Here is a 26537-nt window from a genome sequence, read left to right on the forward strand (position 1 = left end):
GATGACTTAGTCAACCGTCCTTAAAAATAACTGCAGCACAAATAAATTCATATCTTTTTTAAATAAAGTCGGATGAAGACAAAATTTATATCAAAATTGTAGAGCTCGACGAGATTTAAAACTTTGTAGTTGATAAAATTTTTGTTTGAGATCATTTAGAGTTCCAAATATATAAATTAAGTCTCAGATTTTTCATTTCAAAATTTTGAATTTCTCAAATGACCTTGGATGGAGAAATGTACTATATGAAAGTTGTAGTGCTCGAAGAGCTCTAAAACTTTGTAGTTGAAAATTTTCCCATTTAAAGTCGTTTAATAGTCCAAATATTGATTACAAGATCCATACGTATTAGTACAAATTGATAGCATTGTATATCGTGTAGTGGTAGGGGACGCATCGCGCGGAGCGAGAGGTTGTGAGTTCGAATATTAACTGTTGCACTATACCGGATAGTGGCGAATATGAAATTCTACGAGTGACTGGTTGGTCCTCTAGGCCTCTAGTCACACTAAATATTTTTTTCTTATTTTTATTAGACTCTAAATGATTTTTAAAAAAAATAAAAAATTATTTTTAGGGACGGTTGTCTTAAGAGAAACCGCTTCTGAAAATCGATTTTTTAGGCGGTTTTAAAACCGCCTCTGAAAATCATTTATTTTTACAATTAGTGGTATTGTAGCGATTTTTAAACCGCCTCTGAAAACTTATTTTAATCGCCTCTAAATTTTTTTTGTATTGGTACTCGGAAACAATAACAATGGAGTTTTTTTTTAATAATTTATAAATGTCTTGTGCAAAAAATTGCCTTAGTGGGCTTTAGGGGAACGGGACTCCCGAAAATCAGGGACGAACCGCCACCAGAAAAGTGGTTGGGCTGGGCCTTTTGGGCCTCAACCCGTTTAGCAACTTGAGGATCCTTATCGTCGATATTATTCTTCATTTTTTATTTTTTTTTTTAAATAAAAAAATAATTTTATGAATGAAAATTGTTCGTATTGAGGAGTGGAGTATATTTCTTCAATTTTTTATTTGGGCAATTTTTTTGCACAATAAATTATTAAAAAACACTATTATTATTGTTTCTTTCTTGGAGAAAACATGTAATTAGGTGCCTCATAATAAATATGGAAGTAAGAGCAGCTCCAAGAGATCTCTTTATATTCTTCCATATTGATAGGAATAGATATTTTAGTGAAAAAACATCCTCCATAAGCTTCTTTAATTAGGTCTTCAAATGTTGCCATCATCTATATTTGGTTTCTCGCTACTATTTACATGCCAAGAAACGGTTCCAAATATTTGTAGTCAATTATGTGTACCCTGCGTGTATAACGTGTGGACTCATCGTAGAGGTATTCGGTACCCCGAAACAGCAACAGCACACAAGAACGAACACAGAAGAGACAACTTCACCAGTGAAGAGTCTCAGGACTACAGCAAGCATTGTCTTGAGTTCAAAATGGTTTGAATATAGTTGCACCACATGAAAGCCTATTAAAAAACCATGTTCCAAAAAAAAAAAAAATCATGTCCCACTTAACATCTTCTGGCAGCTTCACCAAGCGAATTTTGGTGTCGTCCCAAATGCTGATGTGTTCTTATTGACATCATTTTCCCAGGAGGGCACAGAAGCTGCATCGGTGCTCACTAGTACAGCTGCTTAAATCTCCTCGCGGCTTCAATGATGTTCTCTCTGTGTCCGAATGCGCTGACCCTCACAAAGCCTTCGCCGCCCGGTCCAAATCCCCTGCCAGGAGTAGTGACCACATTCGCCTTCTCCAGGATCTCGGCGAACACATCCCAAGAATTGCGGCCAGGGAAGTGCACCCATACGTAAGGAGCGTTCTTGGCACCATACACGTTGAATCCAAGTGATGTAAATGTGTCAACAATTATTTTAGTGTTCTCCTTGTAGAAGCCAACAACATCATGCATAGCCTGCACGGGAACGATCGGATAAAACAAACAATGCAGAAGAGCAATATAAGAATTCCAAGAACCAGGAATCCTACCTTTAGACCCTCTGGAGAGAGGCAAGCTAAACCACCAGCTTGTGCAATGTTTGATGCACCATTGAAGCAAGTGCAGACTATGCGATTGAAATCTTTAGCAACTGGATGTCCATCAGAGAAAAGGAGCTCCTTGGGGACAACAGTCCAACCTAGACGGACACCAGTGAACCCAGCATATTTCGAGAATGACGCTGTCTCAATAGCAACCTGCACATAAGCAAAACCACAATGAAAAAGGTGCAGTCTATTTACAAAGGGGAATATGGTGTTCATAGCACTGGCACTGTAATTTTTAGGATAACCATGCAACTGAGGCATTTTAAACACCCCATATGTAGTATGAACAAGTAATTAAAGTAAATATTGGAGCATATTGCCTACCTCCTTTGCTCCAGGAATTTCAAAGATAGACTTTGGGCTGTCATCTGATATGTACATTGCATAAGCAGAATCATAGACTATGATGGACCCATTGTCCTTTGCAAATTTTACTAATTTGTTTAGTTGGTCCCGAGATGCAGCAGCACCAGTAGGATTGTTCGGTGAACAAAAGAAAATAATATCTGTCCGAGGGACAGTTGACAGATCAGGAAAAAATCCATTTTCTGGACTGCATCTCATGTATTCAATGTTTCCATACTTCTGAACATCTTGCTCATATAAATCAGTTTGGCCCATGATAACACTTGAATCAACATATGCCTGTCAAAATGAAAGGCCTGCTTTAATTTCAATGGACAATATGTAAAATGGTAACAGCTAATTGATAAGTAACAATATGACAAAAAAACATATCATCACACATAAGTTTAGAATCATTAATATGAAAGTGTAAGTAACTGACAGTTACAATTAATGCAAGAGTTCTCTCACAGGGTATGATGGATCTTGGACCGCAATTGTCACATTAGATCCAAAAAGGACCTGAAATATTGAATTAGGAGAATTATTAACAAACAATTTAAAATGAATTGTAAACTTAAGAAGGGAGGACGAGTCAAATATTTTTGGTACCTGCAAGCGAGATATGTCACATTTGGCACCATCAGAGACAAATATGTCTGAATCTTCAATGCCAAGGTCCGCATAGTAGGTTGCAGCAATTGCTGCTCTGACTTTCTGCATTAGCAATCAGCAAGAAATTTTATCACGCTGAAGGAGCTTATACAAGAACAAAGCAAAGAGAAAACTACAAATAGGCTTGAAAACTTAAAAATTAATTCATGTAAGCAAAGTAGTTCAAATGTGCAATATGCAAGCATTTGGAAGGATAAGTGACAGGAAACACATCAATTAATTGGAGGAATCGTATATGATCGGTCTTTAAACTAAGAAGTAATACATTACAAAACAGTAACCCTTAAGAATTAGAGAATCAGATATCATAACACTAAGAAGTTAAACCAGTTATCCTTTTATCAACAGATCGTCAATCTGCGTCAAATAATTTTTAAGTAAAAGGCGACCAATCTTAGTATCCAGATTTCTCCATGAAATATTTATGTAAAGCTTCATGTAGTATAGCTGTTAAATAAGTATCTGAATTAGCCTGTTAATGCAATAAAAATTGCTGATAACGCCACAAGGTACCTTTTCACCTTGCTCAGCTCCATAACCGCTGTAGCCATCAATTGTTGACAAGGCATGTGCTCTCTGTGTTTACAAATAGACAGATAAAAAAAATAATGTAATTGTAAGTGTTTTCTCAACTATAAAACTAAGTGCCGGATCACTGGGATTTTTTTGTGGGCTGAATATATATGATTGACAGGACACTAGTTTAACATGAAGGTACCTCTGCCATGGCATTTGTTATGACATTTGGAATGGGCTCGGTGGTGTCACCTATCCCAAGGCTTATAATCTTGGCATCTGGATACTTCAGCAAATGAGCTGCTCTTCTCCTGGCAATCTGCTCGACAGTCAAGAATTGATACTATCAGAAGCCAAATCTCCAACAGAATAGCATCAGTAACAAAAGGAAAAGATGGGAATGATGCGTAACCTCAGGAAACAAATACCCTGCTTGGAGTTTGGCCATGTTAGCATTGCGCGGGACATTAGTCTTGTAAGCTTCAGGACAGTAAAAAGAAATTATTAGCAAACAACATCCATATTTCTGTTCCTACAACATCTTCAAGCAACTCCTTAAAAGAAAGCAACATCGACCAAAAAAAAAAGCCAAAGCATGAATTCCTACGAACGGGATGGAAACGAATAGTACATGTGTCGACGGCCGGAGGTCTACTGACGCAGCGGATGTCGACGGAGACTCTCCCAGCGGGTCGGCGGAGGCTGGTCATCGATTCCCTGGAAGGGAGTCACAGTTAGACGTATCCACAGGAAAAAAACAAAAATCGCATGCTGCGACGGGTACAAGGAAGGAGTCAGCTACTTGAGACAGAACGGCGGCGAAGAAAGAAAGGAGGAGGCGGCGGTGATTGCAGGGGCACCGGCAGGGTCCGCTGCCATCGCGACGGCCTGCACGTCGTCGCTGTGCTCGGGCGAGATGGCTGCACTGCTGCCGTGGTCGCGGGCGCCGGCTGTAGTCTTCGTCAGAGAACGCTGCCGCCGCCGACGATACTTTTTTCAACAGACAAGTCGAAAGGTTGAGTGGAATCAGGGACTTGCTAGGGTTAGGATGGCATTTTTGGGCCGCCACTGCCATTTCGGGCCACCTCCTGAAGAAAAATATATGAAGCCCACTTTGGTTTCGGCCCATTAGTCTGGCAGGAACTGCTTAGCGACGCTAAGTTGACCCCTGTTTAGCGTTTTTAGCGCGCTAATCGCCACTATTAGCGGTCACATCGTTTAGCGCTAAAATGCAAAATTATAGTTTAAAAAAATGCAAATCTCCTAGCGTCAGCCGTGCCAATCCGCTAAATCCGGCTGTAGCGGCAGCTATAGCCGGCTATTTTGAACATTGGATTTAACCCGTCTGCGTGATGTGCTTTTTACAACCAAAAAAAAAAAAAAAAAAAAAAAACTGACGAGCTGGGAACGGGGCTTGCTCGTCGTCTCACCAGAAGACGACATTGGCTCGTGCTCCAAGGCCAAATCAACGCTACACCTCGCGTTGTACCAGCCGCTGTGAGTCGTCGCTGGTGTCACCTGATCCAGTACTCCGTGCGCCAAATCCGTTGTTCCAGGCGCGAGAGGGGTGGGTTTCGAGCAGGATATACCTCGTCGAGACGTCGATCCATTTGTCAGGCTTGAAAGCAGCAGTCGCCTTTGGCGCTGATGCGCTCCGCGCCACCACGCGGGGCACCGGAGCCATTTCTCATGGCCGCGCAGGACGCCGCAGCCCCGGCTCTGCTCGCCGACCTGCGCGTGGGAAGCTGCAGAAGCTCACCTAGCGAGCGGGTCGCCGCAGCTGCCGCTCGTCTTGACCGGACCGCCCTAGCTCGATTTGCTCAATTGGTAGCCGCAATCTTTGTGTTCTTTTTTTTTTTATCAAAAAGAACGTGGGCCCTACTTGAACCCAAACTTTATGGGCTTATTGGGCTGCGGCTGCACAGATAAGCTGCTCGGCTGCAGCCCGCTTACATCTTCTGTGCAGACAAGCGCATCGGTTGCTTCTAGGGTTTGGACTGCCAGTACCGAGCAGGAGGCTGAGCGTGACCGCGGCAAAGGCAGCGGCGGCGCACGCGGCAATCCCGATCCAGCTGGGGCCCTCGACGACGGTGGCTCCAGCCCCGGCCTGAGCAGCGACGACAACCGCTGCTGTGTTCTCCAATGGCGGTAAGCTCTTCTGACTTCCACCGGATCTCTCGATGTCCTTTTCTAGGCGACTTACGAACCGGGTCTGTTCGCTGTTCTTGTTAGTCATCATGTGATTTTGTGTTGTCTACGGTTCTTTTTCACGCTTCCTATCTGTCAACCGCCTGAAATCGACTTCGGTTTCAAGCGACAGCAAGTCGATGGTGCACCAAGCTCACCACTGCCAGTCCTAGAAGAATCGTTGGTTGGTAGGTAGGCCGGACCGGCGGAAGTGGCAGGGGGCGTGCGGCGGCGACGGCACCGGCACCGGCGAAGCCGCGGGGACACGAGCAAGCGGCGGCAGGCGGGGGAGCGCGGCCAACTGCCCCGTCGAGAGGTCGTCTGCTGTAGTTGGGAGGGCATTCACAGTTGAGACACCTAGGTTGAATTCCAGCAAGATTTAGATACTAGCTAGGTGAGGTGTATGATTTTGGGATATTTGAAGGAATCAGCTGTGCAATTGGGAAGAGGGGAAATTGCGGAAGAGTAATTTTGAAGGCGCATAGTGTATAAGTATGTTTAGAGGTTACAAGGGGAAGTTATTTTTCACCTTGATCTTGTATTAGGGCATGATTGAACTGAGTTTTTTTGGGGGAGTGACTACCAAATTTTATATCAGTGTAGCCAAAAACCGGATTTTGAAACATAACTGGCCTTTCTGTATCTTTTTACGGATGTCACTGCTTCTGATCTCAGTCATCATTACCTATAGTTCAGGCCAGTGGTTTCACCTTTACCAGTACTGCTGAAGTATCATATAATAGCTGCAATTGTTTCTGCTAGCTTAATCAAAAGGTGCATTAATATTTGCCTCCATGCACAGCTGATTACTATTTTGCATTGCGGTTGCAAAATTGCTTGTGATCTCAACATCATGTGAAAAGCATCAAGTTCGTAGGCTGTTAAGCTTGATTCCCAGTCTTGTTAATATGTTGAATCGCTAAAGTTGCAGGAGAAATTTTATTAACAGTAATATACTTGACTAGATAAATGGATGAGTGTCTCACTGTCTCCTTCCAAGGTGACTTCGATAATGAGATTTAAAATGTTGACCTGTTTATACATTTTTGCCATGATGCTTAATATGTGCTGTATTATTGGTCTATTTTTTCAGTTAAATGTTGAGCCACTGGGTGCATCATGTCATGCATGCCATATTTTTGTGATATTCTTTACGCACCAGACTGTTGTAAATGCCTACCTTCCAATTAATGGCAGAAATCTATCATCTAGTTGACCAATGGGCTTAGTAATAATGAACTACAGAAATCCAAAGAATGAGAGTCTTGTTATTTATGTTTGCTAGCTATAAGAAAGGAAGACCTTATGGTATACGTACTCACTAATCAACTCTCGTTTTGTGCAGACTGTGCCAGTTAACCCAAAACCTTTCCTGAACAACCTGACAGGGAAGCCTGTTATTGTCAAACTCAAGTGGGGTATGGAGTACAAAGGTAATATCTCCTTTTTATATTCAGTTTGAACCGGAACATTTTATTTTCCAGATACTGCCCCTGCTCTTAATCAAACTGAAAAACTTTTATTATACATTCCCAGGTTATCTTGCTTCGGTAGACTCCTATATGAATCTCCAGGTACTATTTTGACAGTTTGGCTGTCATACTATTAGAGTGGTCATCTATTGAATACATTTTAGATGAATAGCTAATCATCAATTGGGTCTAAATGACATACAAAATTCATTGCTGCCTTTTTTTTCCTACTGTGTGCAGCTTGCCAACACTGAGGAGTACATTGATGGGCAATTCTCTGGAAACCTGGGAGAGATTCTAATCAGGTAATGTTTCTTGTTCCTTTCTTTCTAGCTTATGTCAAGTAGTAGTGTTTTGTAATAAATCTAGATATAAAACTGGGAAAAGCTTGCATACATCCTGTCTTCCTGCTGCCCTACTCCAACTTCCGATACTTGGAAAGTACTATGGTAGTGTTGATCAAGTTACATGTTAAGGAAGGCTAGGGCTTCTTCAAAACTTAAATTGGTGTGAACTGGATCTTCGGTTGATAGTATCTGATCAAACTAAGCCCTGTTGCATTGCATAATCATTTGGCCCCTGTATGATTCATTTTTATGTTTCTACATCTACATACAGGTGCAACAACGTTCTGTATCTCCGAGGCGTTCCAGAGGATGCAGAGATAGAGGATGCAGAGTGAGAAGATGCGATCCATGTTAGATTGATAAATGTAATAGTATGATTCTGACATGTATGTTTGGATATGCCAGTGACAACTAGACCTACCGGATCCTAGCTATGATCTTTTGAGTGATGAAACATGATGACAGTAGGGCTTGAGGTGCTGTTCAAACTGCTTTCAGTTAGACAATGCTGTCATTCTCATTCAGCTGAATGTGAGGGGTATCAGATTTCTTTATCAACTCTTGCCTCATTGCCTGCTACCACAGATTATCTGAATGTGAACTTACACGATATGTTAGACGTTATATCAGGGCAAAACAATCGGCGATTATCTGAATGTGAACTTGCACCATACGTTAAACGTTATATCAGGACAAAAAATCGGCTCTGTTGGATACTGAGATCAACGAAATGAAATTGCATTGTTGCAGATTATAGCAAACTGACTACATAGGCACGATAAAAAGATGAAATGGATCTAGCTAGTTGATCCAAGCATACTTGAACGCCTACCTGTTGCAAGCTACAGTACCTACTTACAGATGCAAATTCAGGCACGTCATGATACCGAGCGCCACAGCTACTCCAGTCCACCAGCTCGCCGCACTGCGTCCGGCTCCGGCGGCCGATGGAACCTTCGCTGCCATGCCGCCGTGCGATCTAGGAATCGGAATGACTCCTGTCTCACCTGGCGCCGCCGGTGGATTATTTGTGAGGTTTGGTGTAGGCATTTGTAACGACCCAGGCCCGGCACACGGTACAGATCCACTCTATCGAGGGATGGGCCCTACCTACGTAGCAACCTGTTTATGCTTTCGTCCTCGCTTCGCGTAAAACGATTAACCGCGTCCTTGGCCCGGTGGCGCTGCCATGTGCCTCGCCCTTGGTGGTGGAAACGGCTTCGGGAGTCTGACGCCCGGTGGGACGACGAAGCCGCTCACCTGCAGCACGGCCAGGCTGTACGGCTGCGCGGCGACCACCCTCTCGACGGTGGCGTTCCGGAGCCCCGCGGGCGCGGCGGAGGAGATCGTGGCGCGCCCGTCGCGCCCGGAGTAGACGCGGAGGAAGCCGGTGCCCCGCGAAACGGCGCGCATGCCCTGCAGCAGCGTGGTGACCACGGAGCCTTGGCCCACGCGCCCGCGCTTCAGCGCTCCCAGCCTGGGCTCGTCGATGTAGTCGAGCACAACGTGGAGCGCGAGGAGGTCCGCCAGGAACGAGCGCGGGATTTTGGGCACGCCGCCGAACGCCGCGGCGACGGCCGTGTTGTTGGGCGCGAGCACGGTGACCTTGTCGCGGCTGTTGATGCCGAGCGCGACGTTGGTCTCGGTGAGCATGGCGCTGAAGTTGCTGAATTCCGGAAAGCCGGGGAGGATCTTGGTGATGTCGATGGTTCCCGTGCCCTCCCCGTAGCCTGCTCCGAGGCTGGGCGGCGCGGGGAGGAGGATGGCGAGCAGGACGAGGAGGAAGGGCGCCATGCGGCAGCGCTGGGAGTGGCAGAGCACGCGGATGCGATGCGAAGGTGGTGACTGGTGAGGGGGCTAAAGGCTGGTGACCGAGAGCTCGGCATATATATAGCCGTGGATGGGAAGTGGGAGGAACCAGATACTATGCAGTCGATGAGGACGACTTTTCTCTGAAGTGACTAAACCGTTCAATAGAATCGGATGGTACACAATTCCTCCCGAATATAGCTGGCCATGCAGGCCGAGGCACGACGGCACGACACGAAGCTTGTTTTTTTAGCCCGACACAAGCACGGCATGGCCCGATGACATGCGGGCTCGGGCTCGGGCTGGCCCGGCCCAAGGGAGCAGGTCGTGCCTGGGCCGCTGCTCAGGGCCGTGGGCTGGCACGGCACGGCCCGGCCTGCGTCAGCCGGCCCGGCAGCGGCCCGGCCACCCTCCTCCCCCTCCTCACTCATCCTCCCCTCCCCAAGGGCCAAGGCCCAACGTGGCCGGCCCACCTTCCCTGCCTCCCCCCTCCGCATATAAAAGCGCACGGGCCGGCTCCACACCACAACAAGCAAGCTCGCCCTCGCCTCGCCTGGCTCGCCCTCCGTCCCCCTTTCCCACACGCGCCGTCCCCCTTTCCCACACGCGCAAGCTCGCTCCTCCGTCCTTTCTTCTCCACTCCGCCGCTGAGGTGCGCCGCCGTGGGCTCGGGGCTCCTCACCTCCCTACCTCTTCTTGCAGCACGCGGCCGAATCCTCCTCGGTGGCATCCACCGTCACCTCCCGCGAGCTGCCCCTGCTACACGCGGGTGCGCGGCCGCCGCCTCCAGCCGGATCCGCCTCGGGTGCGCGGCGTCGAGCTCGGCAGCAGCAGCAGCGTCGAGCGGGCGGCCCTCCTCCATCCTCCTCCTGGCTCCTGCCGCCGGATCCGGCGGTCGCCGCCAGCCCGCCACCTCCCACGACTCGAGCAGCTTGCGCCGACGGCCTCCCCTCGCCTCTAGCCGGATCCGCCTCAGGTGCGCGGCGTCGAGCTCGGCAGCAGCAGCAGCGTCGAGTGGGCGGCCTCCTCCATCCTCCTCCTGGCTCCTGCCGCCGGATCCGGCGGTCGCCGCCAGCCCACCACCTCCCGCAACTCGAGCAGCTTGCGCCGACGGCCTCCCCTCGCCTCCAGCCGGATCCGCCTCAGGTGCGTGGCGTCGAGCTCGGCAGCAGCAGCAGCGTCGAGTGGGCGGCCTCCTCCATCCTCCTCCTGGCTCCTGGCGCCGGATCCGGCGGTCGCCGCCAGCCCGCCACTTCCCGCGACTCGAGCAGCTAGCACCGACGGCCTCCCCTCCCCCACCTCGCTCTCTCTCTCTCTTTTTCTCTTGGCTGTGGTTGTGGGCTTTGGGATGGCCGCACTCACACCCCGCTTCTCCCCACGCGCGACGCGGGAGACGGGCCTCCTGCCCTCCGTGCCACCCGTCGCCGCTGTTGGAGCCGCCGCCGCCGTTTTGACCTCGTCCGTCGCCGCCATGCTTGGGCCGTCGGTTAGGCACTGTGGACTGGGGCGGCACGGCCCGGCGGCCCGTCGTGCCCTACCGGGCCGTGCTTGGCACGGGCCCGTGCCGGGCCGGGCCGGGCAGCCCGAATGGCCAGCTATACTCCCAAGCACTACACCCCTTCACGCACTGGGCCTCGGCCCAACAACGACGTTGCCTGGAGGAGCTATGGCCGGGCTCAAGATGCTCGTCGGCCTGCTTTTCGCCCTTTCGCTTCGCTCGAGCTCTGTCGAGCCAATCACCAGCGTCACCACCGCAGAAGATGCTTCGCTCAAGATGCCCGCCGCCGCGGTGCTGCTGAACAAGCTTGTTCTCACCGCGTCTGACTCTGCCTCCGCGCGCTCGTCACCGCCGCCACAGCTGCCTGCATCACAGACTCTCTCAACCTCGCCGCTGCGCTCCCGCGACAAGGCCGCAATGGCCGCTGCTTCCGCGCCCATCGCCGTCGCGCTCGCGGCTCTGGTCGACTGCTGCGTCGCGCCGCTGGCCCGCGTCGTCACGCTGTCGTGCGAGGCCGCGCGCGGAGACGACACGATCTTCGTAATATGTGGCTGATGTTTTTGAGTGGGCTGTGGCATGAGTGCATGACCGGATTAGAATGCACTTCATTTGCTCAATCTTGAGGCATGTTCTGTGCGCGCATTCGGACTGTAACCCTTCTGCAGGCAATATCTTGTTTGATTATTTTAGAAGGTTGTTAGTGTTTTTAGCTAGGCTTTTTATTCTTTTGTGTGTCCCTACCCGTTAATCTGTTTCCACCTGGACTCTTGTCTCTTGGAGCAAAAGAGGGTATACGTGTTCGATCCTAGAAGGCGTAATACACGTGGGTCTCCATAGATATGGGAAGTACGCTTTCCGACTTAAAAGTAACCCACGTGCAACTGCCCCGGGGATCTCCTCGCGGTTGCTCGTCTGGAGAATTCAAAATTTTCCCCACTTCGGCACCGCAGCCGCAACCCAGCATCCCTCTCGTCTCCGCGCCCCCACTCGCCAATGAAAATCTCCACCGCCGCGGGCGATCCCTCGCCGCGGCCGCCGCCTGGCGGGTGGCTCTCCGGCCTCGTCTCCGGCGCCGGCCGCCTCCTCGCCGCCGTCCTCGACCCGGAATCCTCCGCCTCCGACACCACGCCCTCCTCCCCGGAGTCGTCGCAATCGCCACCGCGCCGCGATCAGGCCACTGCCGGTACTCTCTCTCTCTCCCGGTTTTCCCGCTTCAAAAATCCAAGCACGGCGTGAATGCTCCGCTTAGTTTCGTGCTGCCGGTTTTCAGTGAGGCGCCCGGGTCCGCATTGCGATCGTATATTTCTCAATTGTTGTGTACGCGCGCATGCCATCAATCCATCATGGGTGGGTTGGCGGAGGGCCGGAGTGTCATTATCTATTTAACTTACAAATAGAGAGGGTATCGGATGGCTCATGTGTCTGATGCAAATTCGCGAATGGAACAAGGGCCTCGAGGGCCTCTGTACGGAGCGTTTGCTAATGATCGAGGCCTCGAGGGCCTTTGCATGATGTTGACCATGTTTTAGGTGCTCGGGCATCATTTCCAAAAAAAAAAGCTAACTCCAAGTGTGTTGCTGTATTGTTTGTTTTCCATTATTATATAAAAAAAAGGTAAAAAATGGGTGTGATGGTATCCTAAATCCATTTTATCACTCTATACAATATAGGTGTAGGTGGCCATATAGATGCCCGTGTTGCTGGATTGTTTGTTTTCCATTATTGATGAGCTTTGCAAAAATTGATTCCTCAGCGGCTTAATAAGTTTCCTGATTTATATTTTTCTTATCAAACAGATCATGGTATCGGGAAGTGTTTTCCTTCTGACAATCATCAGTTAAATTTGGTGCGCCCATTCTCTGCATCTGCAAACTTATTAAGAAATAAAATTTATTACAGTCTGTTAGTGTTTAAATCAAGTCCTTCTCTTTGGGCATTGGAAATTAATTTGGTTACTTCGAGATCTGTATCATCAAGTTACTGCTTTCCTGTGGTTCTAGAGTGGCAAGGAGATTGTTTTGAAAGATTCTGGTGAAGGGTCACTTGCAATTGTCTCAGAGATAGATCCAAAGGATGCTGTAAAGCAGTTGCTTATGCAAGAAACTTACTCACGGTATTATGCCTCGTACATCACAATTCCTTGATTTATTAATCACTTAATCTTATGATGATATGCAACCTTTTCTTTTCATTTGATGTTGCAATTTGTATGCTCAAACATTTGAGTTCCATTTTCATTGAGTTTTCCTAGTCAGTTGCGGTACAGTCTGCATTTCATTACTGACATTCAGTTTCTACACAGTCTGCATTTCATAACTGTCATTAGCGAATATCCAACAAGTATGCTGCAGCAAAATTCAATAGATCTGAAACTTGCCCTTGTACTAACCGAAAATGAGCCCATGGTAGTGGTCATTTAAAGAAACATGTTGAATGTGACACCAAAATTTGATAATGTTCTCCCACTCTTATCCCCTAGTATATCTCTTTATGAAGAAATAAAAGCACAAATAATTGACACAAAGATTTGAAACTAATCCTACTGGTTATTTATAGAGCCAGTTGCTAAATAAACTGGACTAGAAAGTTTGACTTCTGCACTATATTTCTAATGCTAGGTCGGAGTGTGATGCATTAATAAAGATAATTCAAGAGAGAGTTGTGGACTCAGACGATGAACCTGCTGCTATTCTTCCAATTGCTTGGCAGGCTAACACACAGCAACATCCTGTTGCATACTCTTCAAGCCCGAACACTGCTGTCCCTGCAGTTTCTAATCCTGCTAATTGTCCAGTGTTTGACAACATTGTTGAGAAGGAATGGCTGAAGAAAAGTTCAGCTGTTGCTGAAGGTCCTTGCATCAATAGTCATGACCGAATTCAGCGTGTGAGTCTTCTTATCTTGAGGAATAATTCACCCTGTGGATTTCATTAACAACGTGTTTCCATTACCAATACATAGAAGTGCATTGTATTTCAACAATTTTATGCTGCATGTTGCAAAATATGCCATATTTGTTTTTTTGTAATATTACTAGTTTGTTGCTTTCTTAGGATAATCATGTTTGGTGTAATAAATTTTACAATTGATGTAGTTTTTTCAATTTTGAGAACCTTCTAGTCATTTTTTAGTATGTGCAATGTGTATTTCACTAAACCATATAATTGACAATTGGCTCTCAAAGTAAACATTTTAGATTGAGACAAGGACTAGACACCTCTGGATTTTAGGATCTTGTTTGATTACTTCCTTCCGTGTGTTCCTGGAATTATGCAAACAGTTCCGTGAAGCTAAGGACCTTCTAATGATCCACAATTGTCAGCTCAAGTAAAATGTTTAATTTTTTTTTTTGTTGATGTTATGGATTAAACATTTTAGGTAAATCTCATATTATTTTGATTTAATTCCTACTATATCAACTCTGCAATTATGCAAACATGATGTCATAATCATTACTGCAGGCTGTGAAAAGAAGTTATTCCCCAGGGGATATTTTTGAGGATGCTCGAAGAATCAGGCCAAAGCGAAACAAATCAAATTCTCTTAGGAATCATGGAGGTATCAATGTTCAAGGATTTGATAATTAACTGACATTGGGGATGCTCTTCTCTGACAAGTTTCAAATTGACTTCTCTGTTTCTTGTGACTACTGCAGTTTCATCCAAAGAGGTTACCGCTAATGCTACTAATGCACCGATGGGACTTCCAGAAGATGTCAGGACGCTATTTAAAGATATTCCCCTTCTTGGGACTAATAACCTGACATTTTCTGACTTGGCTTCAAAGGGTGTGTTCGATGATGAACCCTCTGCTGTAGCTGCTGCTGCACAACACTTCACTTCCACCTCTTGTCAAGCTGATTGGGATAAATGTGGCTCTGGCATGTCATATCCATATTCTAGTCGGGTACTTGAACTACACAACACAACCACTTGATATGCATCTCTTTCTGAGATCAAATAGGTGAATGATGAATATGATACCATCATTTGTTTCAGAATCAGCCGGAGATGTCTCGTGTCAAGGCAGAACTTTTGGATGTACCTGTCCCTCTTGAGACTGACATGACACATTTGGTGCAAAAGAACAGTATGTTGCCTTACCCCCCAACCACAAAAATTCCTCGAGTTTTTATGTGAGGATGAGCCTCGAGGTGCTGCTACCTACCCTTGTCTCATCTAATATTGTTCGGTTATCTGCAGCACTCACAGTGCGCAATGGCTCTTGTTCTGCCTCAAACAAAACTGAGTTTCAAGGTGGTATTGAGGCTGCACCGAGGTATCTTCTATTACAGTTTTTGTACTTTCAAATGGCTCGGTCTGCCTTTTTTGCTTATTTCTTGTGTCCTTTTTACCTGATATTATTCTTACTCGATATAGATATAGTTTCTTTAACATTCTGTAAGTATTATCTAATAAATTCTGAAATGCATGATATTCTATGTGCTTTAGTAGCCATGGGCCTATGAAGAATAATCCCATTCATGTTTTCCCCCAAATGAAGAGAGAACTGTAGTCAATAGCAAACGATGAAGTATGAAGTACATTATGTTCTAAAAGAATTATGTTTCAGATCAAAACATACCTTGTGCTAGTAATCTAATACCATCCGTTTCAGCTCATCAATGGGCTTGCAGACAGAAAAGAGCTCCAGAAATTGCAGTAGGGGATTCAACTTGCAGAACAGCATTCCGACGAAGACAAGGTCACCTGCCAGAAGAGCTCGTCCCTCAAACAACGGGAAGACCGTGAGATCATGGAATGGGCCGCCACAGCAAAGGAACCCAGCGGCGGGACAGGAATCGGGCCGCGTTCAGGCGAAGAGGCCAGTTGGAAGGCCGAGGAAAGAGTGGAGGTGAGGTGATTCCAAAATCCCTATGCATTCTCTGTTTACTATAGGGTTTGAAAAAGAACAACAGTAACCCGTGGTATGCATTGTCACTTGTGAAGGTCTCGATAGGCGAACGATACACGTAGACTACAATTGTAAAGGAAACTTTGAGATTATTACAACTAACATCAGGTAATTGTTGATGTAGTATATATTTAGGTCCATAAAAGAAAACCGAAATGTTCCGTGTAGTAGGTAGCACGGTTGGAACTTGCAGTGAGTGCTGTGTTGTGTTTGCAAGAGTTAGGCCCCGTTTAGTTGCCAAAAAAATTTGCATAGTAACTGTCACATCGAATCTTGCGGCACATGTATGGAATACTAAATGTAGACGAAAAAAAAAACTAATTACACAGTTGGTCAAGAAATCGCGAGACGAAACTTTTGAACCTAATTAGTCCATAATTAGACACTAATTACCAAATACAAACGAAATGCTACAGTGAGCCAAAATCCAAATTTTTTTTGGATCTAAACGCACCCTTACCCACCCATTGGTGATTGGTGCCATGGTGGTTCATCCGGTTACTGTTTGCTAGTCAACTACATATTCAATTCGCAGGCAGCATTGATACAAATCGTACCACTGTACCAGTCTACCACCGCTAGAGTAGATTCAGATGCGATCGCGAGGTGGCCGGCCCGCGGGCCGGAGAGGGCTCCAGAAGGCAGCTGCGAACTGCGATGCAGGTCCCCATGTGTCGAGCCGGGGCAACGACCTCTACCTGCAAACCAGGCCTTTTGGATTTGATTTGACGGATCACTGAGAGCCTCTCGCGTCGCATGGTCAGGTCACAGTCGGCCCAAGTCTTTCCGTCATGGCTTCCTGCAGCCTAGCACTCCTATGTGGGTTTATAGGTTGAAGGCTAGATGAGAAATTGGCCGACAGCTACTGCTCGTAAACTCGCTGTTGGCGTGTACCGTTTCAGCGAGATAAGTTTTTCCTGTCACAGCAAATTAGTATCAATATCATCAGTCATTTTTTTGCCAGCCGAATAGAACGTTTGCCAAAAAAAAAAGAGCTACTGCTCGTAAACTGGAGCAAATTTTTGTGTTTCTGTGATTCGTGCCTCGACTCATGAGACACCATCAAAAGGTCTTTCATTATGTTTTATAAGGTTAACACATCCCAAATTTTTAGAGAATCTGCTGCAGTATGTTCTTATCTTGAGAGGCTAATTTGATTGGGAGTTTTCTAGTTCAAATTTTATTCCATCTCTTGGAGATGCCGAATATTCTCTAAGGGGAGTAGCTTGAAGCAAATTTTGATGAAAAAATATATTAAAACTACATGTGATCACATAAATTGAGGCAGGGCAATGGTATGCTGTGAGCACATCTGCAGTAGTACTACCTAAATTGGACTACCTAAAAGGAGAATAATTTGAGGGCCTGTTTTCTGTTGTCGTATGTTATTATTTTGAGAGGCTAATTTGATTTGGAGACTCACTTTTGGAGTTTTCTACTTCAAATTTCACACCGTTTCTCGGAGATGCTCCAAGGGGAGTAGCTTTGTGGGGTGGGGGGTACGACCCCGGATATCCACGGTAGACCACATGGGCTGCGCCCTTAGGGACGGCCCAGCCCATAAGACGAAGCCTTATGGGGCACGACTCTGCTCGGCGCCTTTCGCAAGACATGGGGAAGATATCCTGAAGATGCTACGAGATCTGTTAGGATACGTGTGATCCCATGATTCTTGTAATATGTTATTACTTTTCGGTTATCTCTCAGATCTAACCGACTTGTAACCCTGCCTCCCAGACTATATAAGGCGGGCAGGGACCCCTCCAAAATCACATAATATTATACGATAGCTAATACAAACCAACAGACCACAGGAGTAGGGTATTACGTCATACTGACGACCTGAACCTGTCTAACTCGTATGTCTTTGTTGCCTTCTTGTTCTTGATCTCACACTCCTCTGCCGATCAATCTACCTTCGTGGGATACCCCTCGGAGGACTATCGACGATATTCTGTCGACAGTTGCCGCGCCAGGTAGGGGTGTGCGTGCTGTTTCCTTGTCGAACAAGATGGCTTTTTCCGCAGGCTCTTCGTCCCTTCCGCAGCCCGGCCAGATCTTCACGGGCGGATCCATCTCGTGGGTCATCAACGCTGACGGAGTCAGAGAGCTCCTTGAGCCGGGGCAGATCGGTTCTGCGCCGACCACCCCCGCACCTGCAACTGCAGATCAGATCTCGGAGCCGATTCCGAGGTCTCCTTCAGCAACGACTCGCCGTCCGCTTCCTCGCTACCAGAGGAGGCAGATCAACAACGATAATCTGATCGAATCCATCGATCGGGTCAGACTAAAGCTCGTCGATTGTCTCTCCATCGTCGAATCGGCTCTGGACACTCTGGTTCAGCGCCGACCACCCTCCGATCCAGATCTATCGGAGGCTGCTCGGGAAACTGCAGGGGCTACGGCCCTACCCTTCGGGTTCACCAACGCCGCCGCCGCTTACCAACACGCCCTGAGGAGCAAACTCACCGACCAGGTGAACTGCGCCCATCTACTCGCCAACCAGGTCGCCGTCCAGCTTCCACCAGCTGTCAACATGCTACACTTAGGCCAGAGCCCTGGGGTGCCCCTCCAGACCATCCCGGAAGAAACTCCGGGCTCCGAGTCTCAGGGCTCTACAGAAACCCTCGCCAAAATCTTCTTCGAGCAACTCCTCCTTCCATCCTTTCGGGGTGGTGCGATCTTCAACGTCAGCATCGATAGCCCTCCTCGAAATGGCAAAACCAAGGAGGAGCGCGTTGCTCGGGAGAACCGGAACGTCAACTGCTTACAACGGTGAGAAAACGAGGCAGCCATTGCAAGGGCCGAGGCAGCTCAGAATAATCAACTTGATTCTCAAGGAAGACCGCTCCCGCTCCACCGTGACCTCGACGAAGAATTTCTCCGTGTTGACGGCCACGACGTCTTCAAGACTCCAAGCGCCAATTTGGCAGTAGCCGCCAATGAGCTCGCTCGTTTCCCTCAAACGCCCGAGCTCGCCAAGATCGCCGCCATGCTTAAAGCGGCTCACTGTCAGGTCAATGAGATTCGCGAGGATCAGAGACCTTCGTGCTCCACGAGCACAATTCACCGATCAGCTGTGCCGAGTTCCAATCGCTACCCCAGTCAAAGCCGTTTCGCCGACCAGTCGCTACCTCTCTAGGGGGGAGCCGGGGGCCATCGCGCCGAACACCATCGCCAACACGACCAGGAGGTCGAACAGGACGCTCGAGTGCACCTCAGCAACCTCCAGGATGCGCGACGGCGTATCGAGCAACATCGCTTCGGTCGCCACGAAGACGAAGTGCGTCACCGCCAGGAGTACGAGCAGGAGTACGGCAACCCGGACTCAGCTCTCGAGCCTATCCCTGACCGCAACGCTGTAGATGACGGTGTCGACAACCCTGAGGGGCCTCTAGCTTTCACAAGGGCACTCCGAACACTTCAGTGGCCCCGTGGTTTTAAGATCACTGGGGTCAAGCCCTATGAAGGAAGAATGAACCCGACACAGTGGCTGCAGGCTTACACCACTACTGTCCGTGCCGCCGGGGGAGACACCAGCGTCATGGCAAATTATCTCCCCATCGTGCTCACGCCACCCGCCATGAGCTGGTTTACCAGCCTTGCGCCAGACTCCATTGGATCCTGGAAAGAGCTGAAAAAGTCTTCACCGACAACTACATGGCCACATGTACTTGACCCGGCACCAAGCATGATCTCAGCCGCATCAACCAAAAGCCGTCCGAGCTCCTCCGTAGCTACATCCGATGTTTCTTCGAGATGAGGAACTCTATTCCCAACATCACGGAAGCTGAGGTCATCACCGCCTTTATCCAAGGACTCCACCATCGAGAGCTCTGCTCCAAGTTCAACCGCAAGCTGCCCACCGGCATCGGCAAGATGATAACTACGACCAATCAGTACGCCGACGTCGAGGAAGCCGAGGTGCACTTCAACGAGGATGCATGCACTCATCGCTCGTCTCACCGCTACGACGACCGCCCTGACAACCGACGCCACAGCGACCGCTGCCCCGACGACTGCAGCTACCATCGCGATAGCGGTCATGATCAGACAGGAGGACCCAGGCCTGGCCAAAATCGCCGCCACCGGCCAGACCACATAGTCGCCACCGTCAGTCAACCTCGCGCCAAGCGCAACTACGACGAACAGTACCAAAAGATCCTCGACGGTACATGCCCTCTTCACAAGAATGCCAAACACAAGATGAAGGACTGCATTGGTTTGGCTAAGAAGTTCTAGGACAAGAGGCTCGACGACGACGCCAACGATGGAGCTAGAGGTCGCCGACCACCTGGGGGCAACAACAATGCCTTTCAGGACCACGATAAGGTGGTCGCCACCATCTTTGGGGGCCTCGCCTCCACTGAGAGCAGAAGAGAGCAGAAGCTCGTAGCATGGCGGGTGCTCTCTGTCACTACGGAAGACGCCACCGCTAACCCCATCTATCACCCATGGTCCGAGGTCCCCATCACCTTCAGCAGGGCTGACCAGTGGGCGGATATTCCCTACATAGGGTGTTTTCCACACTCGTCCTCGACGCAACCGTACAGAAGGCGCTCTTCAGAAAAGTGCTCGTTGACGGTGGGAGCGCTCTGAATCTCCTCTTCGCTGGAGCCCTAAAAGAGCTGGGCCTCGGTTTGTCAGATCTCACACCTTCTGACTCCATCTTTTGGGGTGTGGTGCCAGGCAGGGCCTCCAAACCGCTTGGAGAGATTACCCTACCAGTTCAGTTCGGCACGGCAAGCAACTACCGCGTCGAACATATCAACTTCTACATCGCCGACTTCGACACCGCCTACCATGCCATACTTGGTCGGCCAGCTCTAGCCAAGTTCATGGTCGTACCGCGCTACGCATATCTGGTGATGAAGATGCCTTCACCTGCAGGAGTCCTGGCTCTATGGGCCAACCTCTCTGTTGCCTATGCCTGCGAGACAGAGAGTCTCGCTCTCGCTGAAGCCACCGATCTCTCCATCCAGATGGCTAGCGTGGTCGCCGAAGCCAAGACAGCGCCTGCCGATGACATGGAGATCCCAGAGCTGGAGCTTCCTCGTGCCTCCGCCAAGTCCAAGGAAGTCAAGGAGGTCGGCCTCGGCCTCGTCGACATCTCCAAGATCGTGAAGATTGGGGCTCACCTTGACCCCAAATAGGAAAGCGCTCTCATCTCCTTCCTACGTGCCAACGCTGATGTGTTTGCTTGGAAACCTATAGACATGCCGGGGGTACCATGGGAGAAGATCGAGCACTCCTTGAATGTCTCGCCGGCCGCCAAACCGATCAAGCAGAAACTCCGCCGATTTGTGCCAGACAAGAAGGAGGCTATTAGGGTAGAAATAAAACGACTCTTAGCTGCCGGATTTATAAAAGAAGTGTATCATCTAGATTGGTTAGCAAACCCTATTCTTGTTCGAAAAAAGAATAAAGAATGGAGAATGTGTGTTGATTATACCGATCTTAACAAACACTGCCCTAAAGACCCCTTCGGCTTGCCTCGGATAGATGAGGTTGTAGACTCCACCGCCGGCTGTGAACTGCTCTCCTTCCTTGACTGTTACTCCGGCTATCATCAGATCTCCCTCAAGGAAGAAGACCAGATCAAGACATCGTTCATTACGCCTTTCGGTGCATACTGCTACACAACTATGTCCTTCGGACTCAAGAACGTCGGGGCTACCTATCAAAGGGCCATCCAGATGTGCCTCGACCAACAGATCGGCTGCAATGTCGAAGCCTACATAGATGATGTGGTCGTCAAGACCAAAACTGCCGACAACCTTATCGCCGGCCTCGAAGAAACTTTCGCCAACCTGAACAAGTACCGATGGAAGCTGAACCCTTCAAAGTGCGTCTTTGGAGTTCCATCTGGTATACTACTGGGCTACATAGTCAGTGCTTGAGGTATCAAACCTAACCCTGACAAGGTCTCCGCCATCACCAATATGAAACGGCCGACATGCGTCAAGGATATACAGAAGCTTACAGGCTGCATGGCTGCTTTAAGTCGCTTCATATCATGCCTCGACAAAAAAGGGCTACCTTTCTTCAAGCTCCTCAAGGCCTCTGAGCGCTTTTCCTGGTCGGAGGAGGCAGACTCAGCTTTTGAGCAGCTCAAGGTGTTCTTAACAAAGCCTCCGATCATGACAGCGCCACGTCCAGATGAAACTCTGCTAATATACATCGCTGCTACTTCTCGCGTCGTCAGCACAGCTATTGTCGTCGAACGCGAGGAAGCCGGGCACGCTTATAAAGTGCAATGTCCAGTTTACTTCATTAGTGAGGTACTTAATGAGCCCAAAACTCGTTATCCTTAGGTACAAAAGCTGTTATACGCCATTCTTATTACGTTGCACAAACTTCGACACTACTTCGAATACTACAAGATTGTCGTGGTCACTGAGTTCCCTCTAGGGGACATTCTCCACAACAAATAGGCCAATGGCTGCATCATTAAGTGGGCTATTGAGCTTCGGCACCTACTCCATCGAATTCAGAAGTAGACCTACCATTAAGTCATAGGCGTTTGCTGATTTCGTCGCTGAATGGACCGAGATCCAAGAGCCCATCGCCGCTACTTGCCCCGAGCACTGGGTGATGTACTTCAATGGCGCCCTTAACATCAATGGTGCTGGTGCGGGCATTCTATTCATTACACCGACCAAGGATAAGCTACGTTATGTTCTCTAGATACACTTTCCGGCCTCCAACAACATCGCGGAATACGAAGCATGTCTCCATGGTCTCCGTATAGCCATCGAGCTTGGCGTCAAACGCCTCATGGTGTATGGGGACTCCATGCTGGTTATCAACTAGCTCAACAAAGACTGGTCCTGTTCCAGTGAGAAGATGGACACATACTGCGCCGACATTAGGAAGCTTGAAGGGAAGTTCTACGGTATCGAGTACCTTCATGTGGTATGAGATCAAAATCAACCTGCCGACCAGCTCTCAAAGATAGGTTCTTCTCGCATCGCGGTTTCGCGGGGGGTCTTTGTTCAAGATCTCTCGGTGCCATCCATTAAAGAAGAAAAGGAAGTCGAAGAGGTTCCCCCTGCCAAGCAGTTGGTACTTGCGGTACCGTCGCCGGTCGCTGATTGGAGGGAGGAGTTCATCAAGTACCTCACCAGCGCCGAAGTACCCGCCGACAAGACCAAAACTGAACGTCTAATTCGCCGAAGCAATCATTACGTGCTAGTAGACGGCAACTTGTTGAGGAAAAGTGCTAAGGAAGGGATACTGCAGAAATGCATCACCCAAGATGAAGGGGTAAAACTACTCCTCGAAATTCACTCTGGTTCCTATGGCAATCACGCGGTCTCGAGAAACCTGGTCAGCAAAGCTTTCCAAGCTGGTTTTTATTGGCCCACGGCAATCTCCGATGCCGAAGACCTCGTCCGGCGCTGCGAAGGATGTCAATTTTTTGCCAAGCAAATACACGTACCGGCTCAAGAACTACAGACCATCCCAGCTTCCTGGCCTTTCGCATGCTGGGGACTGGACATGATCGGGCCTTTCAAGCCAGTGCCAGGTGGTTTTTGGTATGTATACGTCGCCATCGACAAGTTCTCCAAGTGGATCGAGTACAAACCGCTCGTCTCGGCTACCGCGAAGAAAGCAGTCAAACTCTTTGAAGAAATCATACACAGATTCAGTATCCCGAGCAGCATCATCACCGACCTCAGAACTACATTTACTGGCCATCACTTTTGGGACTTCTACGAAGACCGGTGCATCTCCGTTAAATACGTCTCCGTTGCCCATCCTAGAGCCAATGGCCAGGTCGAACGGGCGAACGGCATGATCCTTGACGCCCTCAAAAAGAGGCTATATCAAAAAGAAGAAAGGCATCCGGGCAGATGGCTCAAGGAACTACCAGCTGTGGTCTGGGGACTACGCACTCAAGCTAGTCGCAGCACCGGTGTGTCTCCATATTTTTTGGTTTACGGCTCGGAGGCCGTACTACCAGCGGATGTTGCTTTTCGAGCACCTAGGGTGGAAAACTATGATGAAGAGCAAGTCGCAGCTGTTCGAACAGAGGATGTCAATAGGGCCGAGGAGGAACGCTTGATCTCCTGCGTCCGCACAGCCAAATACCTAGAAGGCTTGCGAAGATACTACAACCGCAACGTAAAAGATCGTTCATTCACCGTCGGCGACCTCGTTCTCCGCAGAAAACAAAAAATCAAAGGGTTGCACAAGCTCTCCTCCTCTTGGGAAGGGCCTTACGTCGCCAAAGAGGTCACCCGACCAGGGTCTTATCGCCTATGTGACTTAGACGGAATTGATGTTCCCAATTTATGGCACATCGAACACCTTATACGTTTCTATCCTTGAAACGCTCCAGATATGTACTCTCCACTTTATGATAAATAAAGTTTTGGTCTCCATAATTTGTCTCCATTTTTTCTCCATTGCTTCTCAATCTCCACATACGGTCGCCGAGCATTACGATACTCAATAACGAGCTCCAATACAAAATCGCCAAATGATTTCTCTAAATCGCCGACCACGATTTCACCGAATAAGTTTCTCCAAGCCTCCAAAGTTATCGCCGAACGATCTCTCCAAATCGCCGAAACATTTTCGCTGAAAATCGCCGAAACATTTTCGCCGAAAATCGCCGAAACATTTTCGCCGAAAATCGCCGAATACGTTTTCTCCAAGTCACCGAACACATTTCCTCCAAACCGCCAACGTATTACGCCACACGCTTTCTTCGAACCAACGAACTTTCTCCTCCAAATCTCCAAAGATTTTTGCCAAACAAGTTTCTCCAAATCGCCGAACGCTTTACTCTAAACCTCCAAGATATTTCGCCGATCAGCGAGCAGCCTATTTTCTTTTCCGCGCTCTGCATTATGGGTGGTTGGCTGTGGTTTCTTGGTGATGCCTGTTTCTCCTACACGTGCACGGGCTCCACGCTCGATGTTATGGACTATGGGCTATCCAAGGCCGAGAGCTCAGCACAGAACTAATTGCTTGGTCGCCGCTTATGCTACCTTTATCTCCAAGTTCGTACAACAACCGCCGAGCAGCACACGTTCCGCTCTATTTTCTATGGAGAAGAACCAGTCACCGATCTCTCCCTACACATGCCATGGGCTCTGCGCTCTGCGTTATGGGTGGTCGGCTATGGTTCATGGGTCACGCCTATTACTCCTACGCATGCACGGGCTCCGCGCTCGATGTTATGGACTATAGGCTGGCCAAGGCCATAGGGATCAGTAGCAAACCAACTGTTCGGACGCTACTTGAACGACGCATAATCGCGTCAGGATTAAAACTGCGAAGATTTTTTTGCCAAAATACAAGCAAACCGCATATACTGCATATACATGCACCTTGTAACATTTATTCGATAAATAATTGTTTCTTGCGCTTTCGCGCGTTCTAACTACACTATCAAGATTTTACAGATGATAATCTATGAGCAGATTACTGAGCTCCGCCATTACCATCCGTCTCGCCAAACAGATCTATATCGCTGGCTAGCGTCTTTGCTGCGTCCTCCACCTCATCCTCTAGCTGCTGGGTCTCCATATCGCTCAGTCCTTCGGCGAACCCACCCCCTATTGACTGAAGGTTGATGGTTGGGTAATGAGACCAAACAGCCGCGAGGACATGGGTAGCGACGGTCATAATGGCATCGCGGTTGAAGATCTTGAAGTTCTCCCATGCTGCCTTGCACCTCTGGATGACAGTGTCTGAATGTTGCCGCCTGCCGTCACGCTGAGTGGCCGGTTCCAGGTCGACGCAGTCAAGCACCGACTTAATTGCGGCAACTACAGCGTCGAAGTTCTCCTTTTGGACCTTGGCCTCCTGCACCAGCATGTCAAACTGTGCTTTGGCTTTATGACGATAGCCTACAAGTGTTACAGTGTTCCATCTTACAAGGAAGCTACTTCAACAGTAATTCCGACAAGGAGGAATTCACCTTTTAGCTCCTCAGCAAGTTTGTCCACCTGCTCTACTTCCTTTGCCTTCTCCTAGCGAAGTTTATCGACGGCCTGACGCATTTGGCCGAGCTCAGCGTCTTGCTCTACAAGCGCAACAGTTATCACCGAAAATGTGGCTGTTTAGCAATAGAAAAGTACATTCGTTGATATACCGTACCTGCTTTATGCTTGGATACATTGTTAAGCTATTCAGTTTTCCTCTCCAGCTGCTCAGAAGCACTCTTCAGTTGGCCGGAGACAGCGGCCAGCTGCTCGGACTGGCTCCGCACCTGCTTGGACACAGCAACCAGCTTTTCGGTAAGGACCCCCTTCTGGTATTCTAGGTCCCGCGCGTTGGACTCCGCAAGGTCTCATTCACGTCGGGCCCTTTGGATATTCTTCTCCGAGAGGTTCCTGGCCTCTTTGAGTTTTTCATTCTCCTCAGCAAGGGGCTCCATTCGCTTTATCAGCTGGCGGCGCTGCTCGGCAACTCGAGTTATTTCCTATAAATGCACAATGACAGTTTGGTTATCCAATTCCAAAAAACAACCAGGACCTTTCCAGACATAGTATTAACCTTGATCTGTTTTATCACACTAGTAAGGGTAGTCTCCAGTCTCCTGAATTCCTTGGTGGTGTCCTCCTCTTCGACAATTACTATGTCGTCGCCACGCTTTCGGAGGATCCAGACTAATTAGGGTCGAGGTTCGTCACACATGATCTTCTCCACCTCGTCCTCCTCTGTTGCAGCCGGGGGCACCACCTGGGGG

The 26537-nt window shown here is 48.5% G+C and overlaps 5 protein-coding genes across 6 annotated transcripts; 3 read left to right on the forward strand and 2 right to left on the reverse strand.

The window, feature by feature from the left end:
• Positions 1 to 1367: 1367 nt before the first annotated feature.
• LOC136466742 (probable LL-diaminopimelate aminotransferase, chloroplastic) lies at positions 1368 to 5394 on the reverse strand. Its single transcript, XM_066465246.1, has 11 exons — positions 5195 to 5394; positions 4408 to 4595; positions 4237 to 4322; positions 4018 to 4085; positions 3808 to 3924; positions 3603 to 3665; positions 3027 to 3131; positions 2886 to 2936; positions 2394 to 2714; positions 2013 to 2219; positions 1368 to 1938 (listed from the first exon to the last, which is right to left on the reverse strand). The coding sequence occupies exons 1-11, from the start codon at positions 5213 to 5215 to the stop codon at positions 1648 to 1650; spliced, it is 1518 nt and encodes a 505-aa protein (XP_066321343.1). The 5' UTR covers positions 5216 to 5394; the 3' UTR covers positions 1368 to 1647.
• A 184-nt stretch (positions 5395 to 5578) lies between these two features.
• LOC136466744 (probable small nuclear ribonucleoprotein F) lies at positions 5579 to 8169 on the forward strand. The gene is made up of 5 exons (XM_066465248.1): positions 5579 to 5753; positions 7138 to 7225; positions 7329 to 7366; positions 7505 to 7569; positions 7883 to 8169. The coding sequence occupies exons 1-5, from the start codon at positions 5748 to 5750 to the stop codon at positions 7944 to 7946; spliced, it is 261 nt and encodes an 86-aa protein (XP_066321345.1). The 5' UTR covers positions 5579 to 5747; the 3' UTR covers positions 7947 to 8169.
• Positions 8170 to 8338: 169 nt separating this feature from the next.
• On the reverse strand, positions 8339 to 9453 carry LOC136466743 (fasciclin-like arabinogalactan protein 3). Its single transcript, XM_066465247.1, has one exon. It carries the CDS (start codon positions 9403 to 9405, stop codon positions 8770 to 8772), a length of 636 nt encoding a protein of 211 aa, XP_066321344.1. The 5' UTR covers positions 9406 to 9453; the 3' UTR covers positions 8339 to 8769.
• A 250-nt stretch (positions 9454 to 9703) lies between these two features.
• LOC136465238 (uncharacterized) lies at positions 9704 to 10381 on the forward strand. The gene has a single exon (XM_066464054.1). The coding sequence runs from the start codon at positions 9704 to 9706 to the stop codon at positions 10379 to 10381; it is 678 nt and encodes a 225-aa protein (XP_066320151.1).
• A 1477-nt stretch (positions 10382 to 11858) lies between these two features.
• LOC136462881 (uncharacterized) lies at positions 11859 to 16008 on the forward strand. Of its 2 annotated transcripts, none has more exons than XM_066461919.1 (9): positions 11859 to 12101; positions 12715 to 12764; positions 12919 to 13031; positions 13537 to 13804; positions 14380 to 14476; positions 14574 to 14824; positions 14917 to 15007; positions 15121 to 15196; positions 15536 to 16008. In XM_066461919.1, the coding sequence occupies exons 1-9, from the start codon at positions 11912 to 11914 to the stop codon at positions 15774 to 15776; spliced, it is 1377 nt and encodes a 458-aa protein (XP_066318016.1). In that variant the 5' UTR covers positions 11859 to 11911; the 3' UTR covers positions 15777 to 16008. The 2 variants fall into 2 exon arrangements, with proteins under 2 accessions (XP_066318016.1, XP_066318018.1); XM_066461921.1 differs by lacking the exon at positions 15536 to 16008 and adding an exon at positions 15370 to 15450.
• The last annotated feature ends 10529 nt before the right edge of the window (positions 16009 to 26537 follow it).

Source organism: Miscanthus floridulus, chromosome 7 (assembly GCF_019320115.1).
Source record: "Miscanthus floridulus cultivar M001 chromosome 7, ASM1932011v1, whole genome shotgun sequence".
In the NCBI taxonomy this organism is placed as follows: Eukaryota; Viridiplantae; Streptophyta; class Magnoliopsida; order Poales; family Poaceae; genus Miscanthus; species Miscanthus floridulus.